This window comes from Sturnira hondurensis, unplaced genomic scaffold (genome assembly GCF_014824575.4).
Source record: "Sturnira hondurensis isolate 20B ecotype Veracruz unplaced genomic scaffold, ASM1482457v3 Scaffold0003693, whole genome shotgun sequence".
Lineage (NCBI taxonomy): Eukaryota > Metazoa > Chordata > Mammalia > Chiroptera > Phyllostomidae > Sturnira > Sturnira hondurensis.
In genome coordinates, this window is record NW_028076324.1 from 3,572,469 (window position 1) to 3,586,528 (window position 14,060).

At 55.0% G+C, this 14,060-nt stretch overlaps 1 protein-coding gene across 3 annotated transcripts in view; it reads right to left on the reverse strand.

The window, feature by feature from the left end:
* Positions 1–1,563: 1,563 nt before the first annotated feature.
* Positions 1,564–14,060, reverse strand: part of BLK (BLK proto-oncogene, Src family tyrosine kinase) — a 55,051-nt gene continuing 42,554 nt past the window's right edge. For all 3 annotated transcript variants that reach the window (XM_037042174.1, XM_037042176.1, XM_037042175.1), the window contains 9 exons: positions 13,742–13,840; positions 12,271–12,374; positions 9,740–9,886; positions 9,155–9,307; positions 8,541–8,720; positions 7,051–7,127; positions 4,162–4,312; positions 2,800–2,931; positions 1,564–2,109 (listed from right to left, as the gene is read on the reverse strand). In XM_037042174.1, coding sequence (XP_036898069.1) covers positions 1,904–2,109; positions 2,800–2,931; positions 4,162–4,312; positions 7,051–7,127; positions 8,541–8,720; positions 9,155–9,307; positions 9,740–9,886; positions 12,271–12,374; positions 13,742–13,840 — 1,249 coding nt within the window. In that variant the 3' untranslated portion in view covers positions 1,564–1,903. The remainder of the gene's footprint in view (positions 2,110–2,799; positions 2,932–4,161; positions 4,313–7,050; positions 7,128–8,540; positions 8,721–9,154; positions 9,308–9,739; positions 9,887–12,270; positions 12,375–13,741; positions 13,841–14,060) is intronic.

The window sequence follows — 14,060 nt, forward strand, 5'->3', positions numbered from 1 at the left end:
GTTCAAATCCATGGTCCAGCCTTTGGGCAACACTGGTGGTGTGGAGTCTCTGCCAGTTTCCTCATTTAAGGAAGAGTAGAGGCTTCATAATAATGGTGACCCTCCCTCCCTCCCTCTTTCTCAGGGAGGCTGTGACTATGGGAACGTAGTCTAAAACTAGCAAGCACCCTAGAGGCACGTGTTGCTCTTTGCTCAGTCACCTCTGTTCACATGCAGAGGTGACCTCTCTAGTGAGGTTCTCCCAGCTCAGCACCGCCGTCTACTCTGGTGCTAGGGTCCCACATCCCCATCCTGCTGCTAATGAGTGGCATGACCTTGGGAACACCAGGTAAGCGCATTGTGCCTCAGTTTCTTCCTCTGTTCATGGGATGGCAATAGACATACCTCCTTGGGTTGTCCCAGGACCAGAGAAGTCTGTACATGGCGAATTGGTGGCCAGAGGTTCAGAGGGGGTGGGGGTGGGGTGAATAGGTTGAGCCCAAGGGACCTGGAGGGCACTGAGACTATTCTGTGTGATGGTGATGACATGTCATTGCACACTTGTCCAGACCCGTGGGAAAGTACACACAACACACAGAGTGAGTCTTCATGGAAGCTGTGAATTTAGTTAACAACGATCTGTTAGAATTGGCTAATCATTTGTAATGAATGTACCATACTTTTGCAAGATGTTAGATATAGGGGAAATGGGGAGGCAGGGGCAAAGGGTAGACAGATGGGTCTCCCTGTACTTTCTGCAACTGCTCAAGAAAATAATTTTTTCTTGAGGGCTATTCATGTAAGCAAAACAAAACAAAACAAAACAAAACAAAAAACACACGACAAATGTGGAACCTCCATGAGCAGTGCGGAGCCTCGAATGTTCCTTGTTGTTAGCATTCCATTGTCATCTGCTCACTGTTCATGCGCCGGGTGTGTCTGGGATTCGGAGTCCACGGCGCTCGTTCGTTGCACCTGTGGCGGAATCTCCAGCAAGCGCGGCTCCCAGAGTCGGTCCTGGCGCCGTGCTGAACGGCGGATTCCGGGACTCAGACCTGGGTGGCCAAGGATTTCTGAGGTGAGGGCGCCACCTGCCGGCCCTGCTCAAAGGCAGTGACGGTCTACGCAGGTGTTCTAGATCTGGGGACTTGGTCTCCACCGGAAACCCACTGTCATTCTCGAGTCCCTAGCGGAGCCACTCACGCGTCCATGCACGTCATGGGTGCAATGATCAGGCCAGTCACTAGTAGCGACACGGAAAAGGTCAGAGTTCGTGACTTTATTACAGAAAAGTCCCAAAGTCCTGGAGCTCACTCTACATCAGAGATCTCCCTTCCAGAGCCAAAGCGGGTGGCTGCTTTTCCAAGCTGACTTCTGGGAGGACCCAGTTCCACTTCTGGGGTGGGCAAAAGGGAGCCTCAGTGGGAGGCAGTGCGCGCAGGTGGGAGCAAGGCACTCCTGGTCACCTGTGCCAGCACAGGGGAGCCTTATATGACAAACACTTAAGATCTTGTGTGCCAGGCGTGTGCCAGACAGTGCTCTGAACACCTTACCTGGGCTAACTAATGTAATCCTCACGAGGAGGTAGGTATTATCACTTTTCCTGTTGTGCAAAGGAGGAAGCCAAGGGCCCTAGAGGCCAAGTAACTTGCTCAAGGACACACAGCCAGAGCAGGGTGGGACTGTAATTGGATCCCGCTTGGAGCCCATGCTCTGGACCAACCGCCAGGCTGCCTCCAGTTTCCTCATCTAAATAAAGGGCATACCAGTCCCTCCTAGCCTGCCAGGCTGTACCCAGCTGGAATTAGAGCTGCGAGATGAACAGGCCTCAGTTTTGCAGGTCCGGCCCCAGGTGCAAGCCATCCCGGAGCTGCCCGGAGCTGGGCGCGGGAGCCCCGCAGCGCTGACGCGTTCCGGAGCTGGGCTAGGGCTGCAGCTCGTACTGCTGCTCGGTGGCCGTGTTGAAGTCCTCGAGCACCGACTGCAGGAACTCGAAGGTGGGCCGCTCTTCTGGCCGGTTCCGCCAGCACTCAGCGATGACGTCGTGGTACAGCTCCGGGGGACAGGAGTCGGGGCGCGGCATGCGGTAGCCCCGCTCCAGGTTGCGGATGACCTCGGGGTTGCTCATTCCTGGAGGCAGAGGGGACGCAGAGCGAGGCTGAAGGGCTGCAGGGGGCCAGTGAGGCACTGACCACCATCTCCTTCCTCACAGGTGACCTGGCTGCCTGCCTGGTGCCACCTTTACACATCCCTTTGTTTACTTTTCAGTGCCGGGAGAACCTCTGGACAGGAGGCTGTGGATTTCCTCCTTACTGCCAGCAATTCCTTCATGGACGGGACCCCATCTATCTTACCTGGGATTGCCTGGCACACAGCCTGAGCAATCCCTCACTGGGCAAGTGCTCCGGGAAAATCAGGCCGCCCCCCCCCCCCCCGGACTAGGAGAGACTACTCAGCTGCCCAGGGCCTTCTGAGTGGGCCGGGGGCTGGAGGTTTACAGTCAAGGTGAGGCCTTGGGGAGTACACCCAAGGTGTAAGGCCGAGGGGTGGACAACCTGGTCTGAACTGAGGACAAGCTAATGGGGAGTAAGCTAATTCAGACCCTGACCTTCCCGTAATTCCAGGTCTGGGGGCTGATTGATCCCTGCTGGAGGAAGGGGGCAGAACTCCACCCTCAGACTGGTGTGTCTGGGTTTCCGTCCCCACCATGGAGACTTCACTCAGACACATCTCCGGGCAGCCCCCGGGCACCAGGGTGGGATGTCTGCCACCCCAGGACAGCAGGGACCCCAAGCGTCGCTGCAGGACGAAACTGCCTACCTGGGTAAGGCACCCGCCCATAAGTGACGATTTCCATCAGGAGGACGCCAAACGACCACACGTCCGCTTTGATGGTGAACACCCCGAAATGGATGGCCTCTGGGGCGGTCCATTTGATGGGGAACTTGGCCCCTGTGGGAAAAATGACAGGCGGCTTCATAGGCCATGACCGACTGCCCCCATGCGCACCCCCACCCCCGGCTTCCTGCTCCCCTCACCCCACCACCCTTTTCAGGGCTTGGCCCGCCCTGCATGACAGATTCACCCAGGAAGTCACGGACAGCCACTAGGCCACATGACCCAGCATGTGAAGACACTGGGGGCCACACAGCTCGAGAGAACAACATGAACACAAGTGTCACCCCCGTTAGCCTGTCTGTCGGTTTCACTGGGGAACCACCACGAGCTTCCATCTGGACAGTGGCGGCCCTTTCCCCCGGCCTTGCCTTGCTGAGAACAGGAACTCATGGCGTGGGCAAGTCACTGGACCTTGTACCTGCCTCAGTTAATCCTTTGCTACCAAATGGAAATGATGACATGTGGCTTTGGTGCTTCTGAGAGTCACAGTGAGGAGGGAATTCAAATCCTCTGCCCCACGAGGCCCTGCAGCTGGCTGCAGTCCAGTCAGCACTGAGCCGATGGCACCGCTCAGCACCTGATTTGCTCCCACTGATTCGCTCCCACCTCGCCTGGCTTTCCCGGCCCCACAGCCGGCCCGCAGTTCCTTCCGGGAACCAGCCATATAGCTCCCTCTCTGCATCCACTAAGTAATATGCTCAGCTGAGATGGCTTGCTAGCTTGCTTGACAAATGTGTTGACCACTTCAATTCCTCTTGCGAAGAGGATCTTTACTTCGGTTACTCGGACAGAGTAAGCCCGAGGGCTCTGTGGAGACCTAGTTCAGATCCAAGGTTCTGCTGCTCATGCTTCAGAGCTGTGTTTCCTAAAGTGCATCCTTTGGAACCCTAGTTCCTGGGAAGTTCATGGGCAAGTGGAAAAGTATGTTGGGCTCAAATTGGTGTGGGGGACACCAGGGGAAGCAGATGCCCAGTTTCTTTGCTGCAGGACTTCTTAGGCCCTCCAACATGCTGGTGTGCTCGGAAACCACCCAGGGGCCGTGGGTGGAGTCTGCAGCACCCCCAAACCCACTTCCTCAGGGGTCACTAGTTGTTTGGAGGTACAGTTAGGGAAATGCTGATCTGCCGGGGTGGGAGGGTAAGGCCGAGTTTCGGAAACACCGCAGCTCTCTGGCCTCTAGGCACAGGGCTCTGCCATGTGTGGCGACAAGGACAAGTACAAGGGGGTTTGGGGATTGGGGAAGGTAGGGCACAAGGTCTCCCTGGGTTGGGAGTCTCTGCTCACCCTCTTGGGCAGTGTATTCATTGTCGATGATCCGGGCCAAGCCAAAGTCACCGATTTTGCAGCCCAAGGTCTCAGAAACCAGGATGTTGGCCGCCCTGAGGTCTCGGTGGATTGAATTCATTTTCTCGATATATGCCATCCCCTCGGCAATCTGAGGGAACATGTCACACAGGGAGGGGCAGCGCGGGGACCTCCATGCTAGGACCGAGTCCATCCAGCATCCCCTACACAGCCCTATGGGGGAGAGGAAGGACCCGGCCCACCCTCACCACCACCCTGTCTACAGCCTTCATCCCCTCACAGTCTGGGAGGGGAAGGGAAGCTTGCGTGCGTGTGTGTGTGTGTGTGTGTGTGTGTGTGTGTGTGTGTGTGTGTGTGTGGTAGGTGCATGGCGGGGGAGGTTTGCTACTAGAGAAGAGCGTATTCTTGATGGGGTAGAAAGAGGGCTCCAGCTGCTCCCCAGCTGAATAAGCTGTGCACCCCTGTCCCCTCAAATCCCAGAAAGGCAGAGACATCAGAGCTAGGGGCTACCTGTACCCCTCACCCATCTCTCCTCTCCTCCCCAGTGTCTGCAGGGGAGAAACACAGCAGACTGAAGGCAAGAGAAAGGGAGATCTCCTGACAGGGGAGGAGAAGAAAAGGAGGGGGCAGGAGACAGAGGGGAAGGTGAGGGGAAGGGAAGGGTTTCATCTCCTTGGCCAGTTGGATGCAGTTTTGGAGCCAGGATCTGGGTTTGGAGTCAATGGCCCTTGGCTTGTTGCCTAAGCTCCCTGGGACGTCACTGGACTGGCTGGAACACGAGGAAAGGGGTCTCTGGGGCATGGAGTTGAGGTGAGTGTTAAATGGGGCACATGGCAGAGAACATAACCCAGCACTGCTCCGTGGAGGCCCTTGGGGAACAGGGGCAGCTCCCGATGGAAGGGAGACAGGAAAAGTGGAGGAGACTCCGTGTCTGTCTCTCATCACCAGCCCTGGGCCTGGAATAGCTGTTTGTCCCTCTTGTGTGCCCTTTCGCCAAGGAAGTTCCCTCAGGCTCTGTTCTCCGCACTCCCATTGATAGACAAGAACCCGAGGCAGAGACGAGAAAGCCAGTTTGTCAACTCAGACCTGTGGTGGCAGGAAGCCGGCACTGGGATTGATCCCACCTCTCATCTGTTCCCATCTGTATTGGCTTATCCATGGATTCATTCATTCATTCATTCTTTTGCTAAACCATTCCATCAATACACATTTACTGGTATGGTACTGTGGGGACTACAAAGCTAAGTACCAAATATCTTATTCTGGACAGCATTTAGCAGTACTGATCCCATTTAAAGATGTGCATTGAGCATTACTAGAAATACCAAAAAAAAAAAAACCAAGGTTGAGTAGAACCCAGATCTACTTTCAAGGAGAAAAATCCACCGTGCATGGTGCTAATAAGAACATGCGAGCCAAGTGCTCTCTAGCTCTTTTCAGTCCAGGAGAACTTGACTTGGGTCATGAACATGGACTAGGATTCTTCCAGGCAGAAGAGAGGCAAAGGCTCACAGGTCATCGGGAAGCTGCCACATGCCTGCAAAGCAGGACACCCCGCGTTGTGGTTGGAGGGGAGCTTTGCATTTTATCCTGTAGAGCAGGAAAAGGAGCACCCAGAGGATGTGCAGTGTGAGTGTGTGCGTGTGCACACACGGTGAGGTGCTAATACGACCAGAGCATGGTTTAGAAACTGACCATCTAGGAGGTGCTGATTTTTGGTTTCTTAGCCCTCAGCAACTTGACCACACCTATGTATAAATTGAGGTGTCTTTCTACACCCCTGGGTGACCCAAGATTTACCTTTGGACTGAATGCAAGACAGGGAGAGTGAAAGGAGGAAAAGAAAGGACAGAGTTCACACATTTATCACTCTCACGTGGTTTGAAACTGGTTACCATTGCTAATTTTCCGAGACCATCCCACCAACCTCCTCAAAGCTGTCTGTGGAAAAGGGGTGTGGCAACCTCAGTCTTTTTACTGATGCTAATTGCAGATAAGGCCAGTGAGGTGGGGAGGAGCACCGTGGGGTGAGGGGAGGTTTCCTTTCTGCAGCCGGATGTGTGCGTGGGTTTCTGTCTCACAGGCTGACCACGGATTTTCTGCTGAGAGTTCCAGTTTTAACAGACACACACTCAGGGCCACCAGGTGGGTTTCCTGCCAGCTAGAGCCCTCTGCTAAAATCTCTGGGGAGGACAGATCCCCCTCTCCATTTTCCCACCTCTTACAGAAGGCATTTGTGAGCACCATCTGAGGAAGAAATGAGGTCACCACAAAACCCCTGCCTACCACGTTACATGGAATTCATGCAAACTCTCTGGGTTTTCCATACCACCATCAGTCCTCCCTCTCTTCCTTACTGATAGAACCCACCTAATTTAAGCGTGGCTGCCCAAAATAAGGACTACATTTCCCAAGCTCCCTTGCAGCTAGGTGTGGCCAGGTGATGTTGTGGTCAGGAGGATGTAAGAGCAGGTGTAGTGGGTGGCCTCAGGGACATGTCTCTAGGGAGGAGTGTGGGCTTTCAACCCTTTTTACTTCCTCCTGCTGACTGAGAAGGACAAGATGGAGTCGTGTGAGCAGCCTGCTTGGGCACTCACAGGCTATGCTAAGACACCCAGCAGGCGAAAAAAGCCTGGGTCCCTGTGACTTTGAGGGGAAGACCTACCTACCACCCCAGAGTCCCCACCTCTGGATGTTTACACATTAAGCCGTTATTACTTTGGGTTTCCTGTCTTTCACAGCCCAGCCTGAATCAGATAAATGCAACCTCTGAATACTTGATTCTGTTAAGCCACAGGGCTGGGAGCAGAGACCTAGGGGCCTTGGCCATTGGTACTCAGGCCCTGCTGTGCTTGGAAGCTCACAAACCTGGGCTGACATGTCAATCAGTCTTGAAAGAGACAATCGGCTGCCTTCATCCGTCTTCAAGAAATCCAGCAAACATCCTAAGGAAAGAGATGCTGCAGCTACACTTCTTCCAAAGCCCCTGTCCTGGCCTCGCCCCCTCCCTGGCGATACCAGCCTCCTCCAGGTGTGGGCTGCTCCCTGCCTGGGGCCAGAAGTAGGTGGTGCTCTGCGTGATCCCTTGTGCGCAGAGAAGTCTGCCCACGGTGGCAGGGAGTTCTGCTTCGCAGAATTCCGGCCTCCATCCCCACAGCACCCCAGGAGGCAGCTGATAGGCTTCCAGCCCCTCACAGGAAGTTAGATTTCAGCCAGGTTCAGGGTCACAAGCCAGGTTGCCCGGAGCAGAACCTGCTCTCTGACTCTAAGTTTAGTGCTCATTCCTGGCATAGCATTCTTGCTTCTTCACCCATTGTTGGTAGAGATTGTGCCTCTGAGCACCAGAATGGAGAGAGTCGTCCCCTGGATTTGGTTCAGGGGACACATGAGGGTCCTCCGTGGCATCTAAAGCTGGGAGGGACGCGCACTGGAGGTGTGGCTAAGAGCTGAACAGGGAAGCCATTGGGTTCCCAGCCCCAGTGTGGGGTCCCCTTCAGGGTGACATTTAAGGAACTGTATTAGGGTGGCTTATAGCATGGCTTCCAAGAGAACCTTCGAATCCTGCAGGAAGAGCATGTGGTCAGCACCACGGGATGGGGGAGGAGGTCAAAGGCTGAGGCTGGACCCCAGGCCCACTGTCCCACAAGAACATGGCCATACTGTGAACCTCAGAGGCCATCTCATATAACCTCTCTTTTCACGGTGTGTTAAAATGTTCATACAGTTGTAAAAGGTCCTGTGGCTGGTAAGGGGTAGACCTGGGACTCGCACCATCTCTGCATGCCCAACCCACTCCTCTTTCAACTTGTCTTGCTCTGTCCTCCCCAGCAGGCATCACACAGTGCTGGGCACAGAAGACATACTCCAAGTGTTCCCACACGGAGGACACAGCTCTGTGAAACCACTGACCCATCTTGCTTCTCACCTTCCTCCCCTCCCACCCCACACATGTGGGACACCCTAGATGCACAGGCCGCTCCATCCGGCCCATGGCCCAGCAATGCCCTGCACCGGTCCCCTGGCCAGGCAGACCCANCTGTCCTCCCCAGCAGGCATCACACAGTGCTGGGCACAGAAGACATACTCCAAGTGTTCCCACACGGAGGACACAGCTCTGTGAAACCACTGACCCATCTTGCTTCTCACCTTCCTCCCCTCCCACCCCACACATGTGGGACACCCTAGATGCAGAGGCCACTCCATCCGGCCCATGGCCCAGCAATGCCCTGCACCGGTCCCCTGGCCAGGCAGACCCACAGCAGTAGATGGGCCTCTCCCTTCTCAGCCCCTAAGCCTGTCCTTTCCCCCTCCCCCTCCCTGCCTCTGTCTGAGGGACACGGGCCCCCACAGGGCACCACCTCTGGCCATGTACTCGGTCACGATGTAGATGGGCTCCTTGGTGACAACGGCATAGAGACGAACCAGCCTTTCATGCTGGAGAGTTTTCATCAGGTTGGCCTCCCCCAGGAAGGCCTCCGGAGACATGGTCCCCTCCTTCAAGGTCTTGATGGCCACCTTCATGTTGTTTTTGTAATAACCTGAGGAAGGACAGGGGATGGAGTTGGGGAGAGAACGAAGAAGCCGTTCAGCAAAAAAAAAAAAAAAAAAGAAGCCGTTCAGCAGAGGCTTCGGGAGGTGATCCCTTAACCATTATCTACATAAGCTTCCAGGAGCCATTCCCGTGCTGGGGGTGGGGGACTGAGACCGGGGCTGCCTGCCCAGGAAGAGGCCCAGGGCTGGAATGCACAGCTCCTGAGGGTGAGGGATGTCCCAGCTTATCTTGCTGGTTGCCAGCCTGTCTCGGCCTCCCTCAGGAAGTTGAGGGAGAATGTTCTATGCCTCCATCATCTCATCTGCGAAATGGATATCATAGTCTCTGTCCCTTCTCCCCCACAAGCCTTTCTAGGGGAAGCAGGATGCGTTGCGCAAATCCTGAGACTTCTGTGCTTCAGGGTGCATGGCACATACTCACCCATCCAGACTTCACCAAACTGCCCAGACCCAAGTTTCCTGACCAGCTTGAGAGACTGGCGGGGGATTTCCCATTCATCCTGGGCCCAGGGGTTCTGAGGAGCCAGGCTCACACAGGGCTGGGTTAGCTTGTGGCATAAACCATCCTCTTTCTCTGCATTAGGGAAGAGGAGATGGGGCTGGAGGTTACCAGAGCAACCAGACTGGCCCCTTTCCCAGCTGTGCCCCCACCCCTTCTCACTAGCCCCCTCACCCCCAAGTACGTGTATATACATGGGCACATGCACACCCACTCAGCTCTTTTCATCTGCCTTGCATAAAGCATGGCATAAAGCATTAACCTGCTCTCTCTACGACTGAAGGTACTTGTTATTCTCCAGGTGCTTGAATGCTGATCCAGTAGAAGAGATTAGGTACACAGACTGAATCACTATGGTGACAGTTGTCAACTCCAAGGTAGCACCCAGGATTCCCAATCTTGAGATCTTAGTGATAGAGAGATACCAGGGCTGCTCTGCACAAGCCCCCGCCCCACAGAGGCCCCCACCCCATCAGGGGCCCCCGCCCCATCAGAGGGCCCCCTTACTCGAGTAGTGCTGCACCAGAGCCTGTAGAGTGGGGAAGGTGATGCGTGGGGAGATGTAATAGCCTCCTTCGTCCAGGGAGCGGATCTTATAGTGCTTGATCACCTCCCCCTGGGTGGTCGAGTCCTTCACCGACAGGGAGAAGGCACCTGGAGGGTTGATAAAGACGCCTGCATGAGAGGGAAGGCACACAGAGGGAAAAGTAGGCTGGGATTGGGGCTTCATTTCAATGCCTCGGGGAAAGCTCCCTGGAGTCTGCCCTCCACGTTGACCATGGCCATGCACTGTCTTTTCCTTCATCTCAACCCAACCCCCCTGGAAGCTCCCCTGACCACTCCATCTGACTCTGCTCCTGATGTTCCTCCTAGAGTCTCCCAAAACTCCGCCAGGGAACCTCGGGCCTCTGGAACAAGCAGGACAGTCTCTTAGGAATCAGGACGTCCCTCCCCTGGGCACCCGGTTACCAGGGACCTTTTGCCATGGAATACTGAGAAAGGTAGAGCTGTTGGAGGGACTAAAAGGTTGATTGATTGATTGATTGATTGATTGATTCACTCATTCTGGCTTAAAAACGCTGTCTACTCCCACATGCAGCTCCAAAGCCCAACCGCAAGCACCCCTGTCCAGGAAGGAGGGCATAGCCAGCTATTTCCCAGGGGCTCTGTTCCCCTTCATTCACACGTCCGGGTGCTTTGCCACCTCTGTTGGTGTTTCCCTGCAGATGAGGGCTAGCAGACTCCGGGACTCAAGAGCAAGTTAAGGAGGCATGAGTGCCCAGTGGAGAAACTTCTTCCCATAAACTTGATGTTTCCTTAAAACGCCTCTGTCCCGCTCTCTGGGTCCCATGCCCCGACTCTTATTTGGGAGACCAGAAAGCTGAGGTCCCAAAAGCGATGTCATTTGTCCCAGGTCACCCTGCTCGTTAATTTGCAGGCTTGGGAACCCCAGGCTCCTACCAGAGGGAACGCCTAAGGCGAGCAGTACCACCCTCCCCCGCCAGGTGTCAGGCTCGGACACCTCTTTTTCTGGGTGTGCTTGCTTGATTTTCGGATGCGTTGTTCATCTATGTAGACATCTGTCCTTTCCGCTCAGACCACCGCTCTATCTCAAACCCCTTCTCCCCTCCCATCTCCCTTAACATCCTTTCTCATCACCTACTTAAAAAAGGATGCCGAGACGCCGTGCGCCCCACCGGGGCACCGTGCTGGGGCCACAGTCCACACCAAGCCCCAGCCCCAGCTGCAAGCTGCAAACTGTCTCCCCTACCCCGCGCTGGGTCGGTGCGACTTTGCCCCCATATTTAAGGACCTAAAGAGTGGCTCTAGTGAGTTCATTCGTCCTCACACCAGTGGAGTGAAGAAAAGGGTTTTTCTCCCCATTTCCTCAGCGGTAAGCCAAGGAGACCCGCTCTCTTCCAGCAGAGCCTCTGCCCAAGCTTATAATTCAGGGCCCTCACTCGCCCAGGCTCACCCAAGGGCCTGTCTCTATATCTTTCTTTACAATTTGGTATTTTTTTCAAAGGGGACCTCCAAGTCCTGTCAGCTTCAGGTTCACAAAATCTGGGCCCCCTGCCCTGGCTCCCAACTGTGCTGGGCACGTACAGTCTCTGGGGGCCCAGAGACAGCTTTCTTAGCATGAGAAAGACCACCTGCTTTTGGACTGGGAAACTGGGGGGCCCTCACATGGGTGTCAACACAGTGAGGCTTGAGAAGCTAAGAGACAGCCTGGAGGCCCTAGGGGCTGGAATGCACCCCCTCCCACTTCTGTGTTCCTCCCCTGTCTTGCAGCCACCAGATGTGGCCTCCAGATGCAGACAGAGGGTCTTGCTTTGGAGTTCTGAGGAGCATGTGTGTAGACTTGTGTGTGTGTGTTGGGGGGGGTAGGTGTCAGGGGTAATGGTGCCTGGCGGCCCTGCAGCCCCAACTCCCTCTGGCCAGTGCCCATCTTGGCCTCGGTTCCCATGGAGGAGGGACCCCACCCTTAGAGAACCCCTTCCTCCTCCACATTGAGGTGGGGAGTTCCTTTCCCTCCAGAGGGCACCTTAGCCATAGGCAATGATAAAAGCATCATTTCCAGGGTCAAATGACATGATATTTGGGATTCGCTTCAAAATAATAAGTGTAGGCAGAGATATACATGAAACGAGATGGACTGAGTTGAACATTGTTGAAGCTGGGTCTTGGGTACAAGGGGTTCCATTATACTAGAGTCTCTGTTTCTGTATGGGTTTATTTAAAATAGTCTACAGCCCTGGCTGGTGCAGCTCAGTGGATTGAGTGCTGGTCTGCAAACCAAAGAGTCACTGGTTTGATTCCCAGTGATTCCCAGGCACATGCCTGGGCTGTGGGCCAGGTACCGAGTGGGGGGTGTGCAAGAGGCAGCCGCATATTGATGTTTCTCTCCCTCTCTTTCTCCCTCCCATCCCCTCTCTCAAAAAATAAATAAATAAGATCTTTAAAAGATAAAATAAGATATTCTGCAACATAGGCGCTGGCACTCCCTTCCCACTGCACTGGTGGCCACCCACACTTACCTTTGCTGGTTTCACTCTCTCTAATAAGAAAGGAGCCCACGTTGTTGATTGGAGCCAGAAGCTTCCTCTCAGCGTCTTTCCGGCTAATTGACCTAAAGAACCACCTAGAAAAGCACAAACGCAGGCAAGCCTCAGAGAGTGTCCGTGCTCCTCAGCGTGTTCTTATCCAAACCTCCCTCCGTAGCTGTCCCTCTGTCCCCAAGAAATATAATACGTGTTCCTGCCCCAGGTTAACCTTGAACCAAGTTAACCTTTGATCCATGAAATGCCTCTTAGTGTCTGTGCTCCCTTTGCGTCCCACTTCTGGACTCTGATTTCTTGAAATGAAACAGAAACGTTATTTGGGTGCCTTGGTTGATTTCACTGTGGGAAAAGGCACCCAACCACCCACTCTCAGAGCACGCCCTCCTTGGGGTCAGGATTCTGAAGGAGATTCTCAGAGCACCGTTCCCACCATGTGCCCCTGAGCCTGGACTGGGCAGTGTGGAAGTGTCCCTCGGTCCTGCTTGCTGTTCCAGGGAAGGACACAATGCGGGAAGTGCCAGACAAGGACCCCTCCCAAGAGCTACTACCGTTTTACATGAGGGACACCAGCTGAGGCCACGAACCCGGTTCCTGCACTTTGCTACTGAGTTTGACAGACTCCAAGTTCATTCAGGGAGGAGCCACAACTTACTTGTTTTCCGGCTTCTCCAGGCCTCGGGCAGAGCTGGGCTCTGGAGCCTGTTCGCTCACTACCTTGCGTGTGAGTGAACAGATGGCCAAGGCCTGTGGCAGACCTTCCTGGTGCTGTTCGGAACTGGGTCATGAGAAGGCTGCTCCTCTACAAGCCAGTTCTGAAGGAGGCCACCATCCTGGGACCCCCGTCCCCCCCGTGTCCAAACCCCCGAGGCCTGCCCACTGGAGGCGCTGTGGGAGCTGATCACAGCGCCTCCTCCTTGGCTTGTGTGGCCACGGGACATCGGGGACGTTTCTGCCCAGAGAAGCCAGGCAAGGGACGGTTCCCATTGGATAGATGGGAAGAGTGGGGTGCTCACAGAGGAGCGGCTCCCTCGTATTACACAGAGATGGAAACGTCGTCCGGGACAGCAGACAAGCCTTCCCCGGGAGCTCCAGCTCCCTGCCCCTTTCCTGCCCCCCCCATGGGCTCACATCTTTAGCCACTGTCTGGCCGCCCTGCACAGCAGCCTGCGGAGCAGAAGCAGCGAGCACGCCTCTGCTTTAACAGCCCTTCCCTGTCCACCTACTTTTCTATTTCCAGGGTCTCTACTCGGGCCACAAAGTTGCTGGGCACGTAGCCTTCTCTTCCCGTGATGAGAGACTTGGCCAACCACCAGTCTCCAGATCTAAGGGCAGAAGGGAAAACCNGTTCACATCTTTAGCCACTGTCTGGCCGCCCTGCACAGCAGCCTGCGGAGCAGAAGCAGCGAGCACGCCTCTGCTTTAACAGCCCTTCCCTCTGTCCACCTACTTTTCTATTTCCAGGGTCTCTACTCGGGCCACAAAGTTGCTGGGCACGTAGCCTTCTCTTCCCGTGATGAGAGACTTGGCCAACCACCAGTCTCCAGATCTAAGGGCAGAAGGGAAAACCAAAAATTAGGTGCTGGCTCACACTCGCCTCTCTCCAGGGCAGCTCACAGCCCTCCACGCTGTGGTCTCATCCCTGCCAGGCAGAGGGTTCACAGAGGCAGACGGTCTGGCAGACGAGAGCAAACTAAAGCAAGTCTCTCAGTGACGCAAGGGCTATCAGGGCTATTTCTAACTCACCGGTGCTCCTGGTCCAGGGGAGA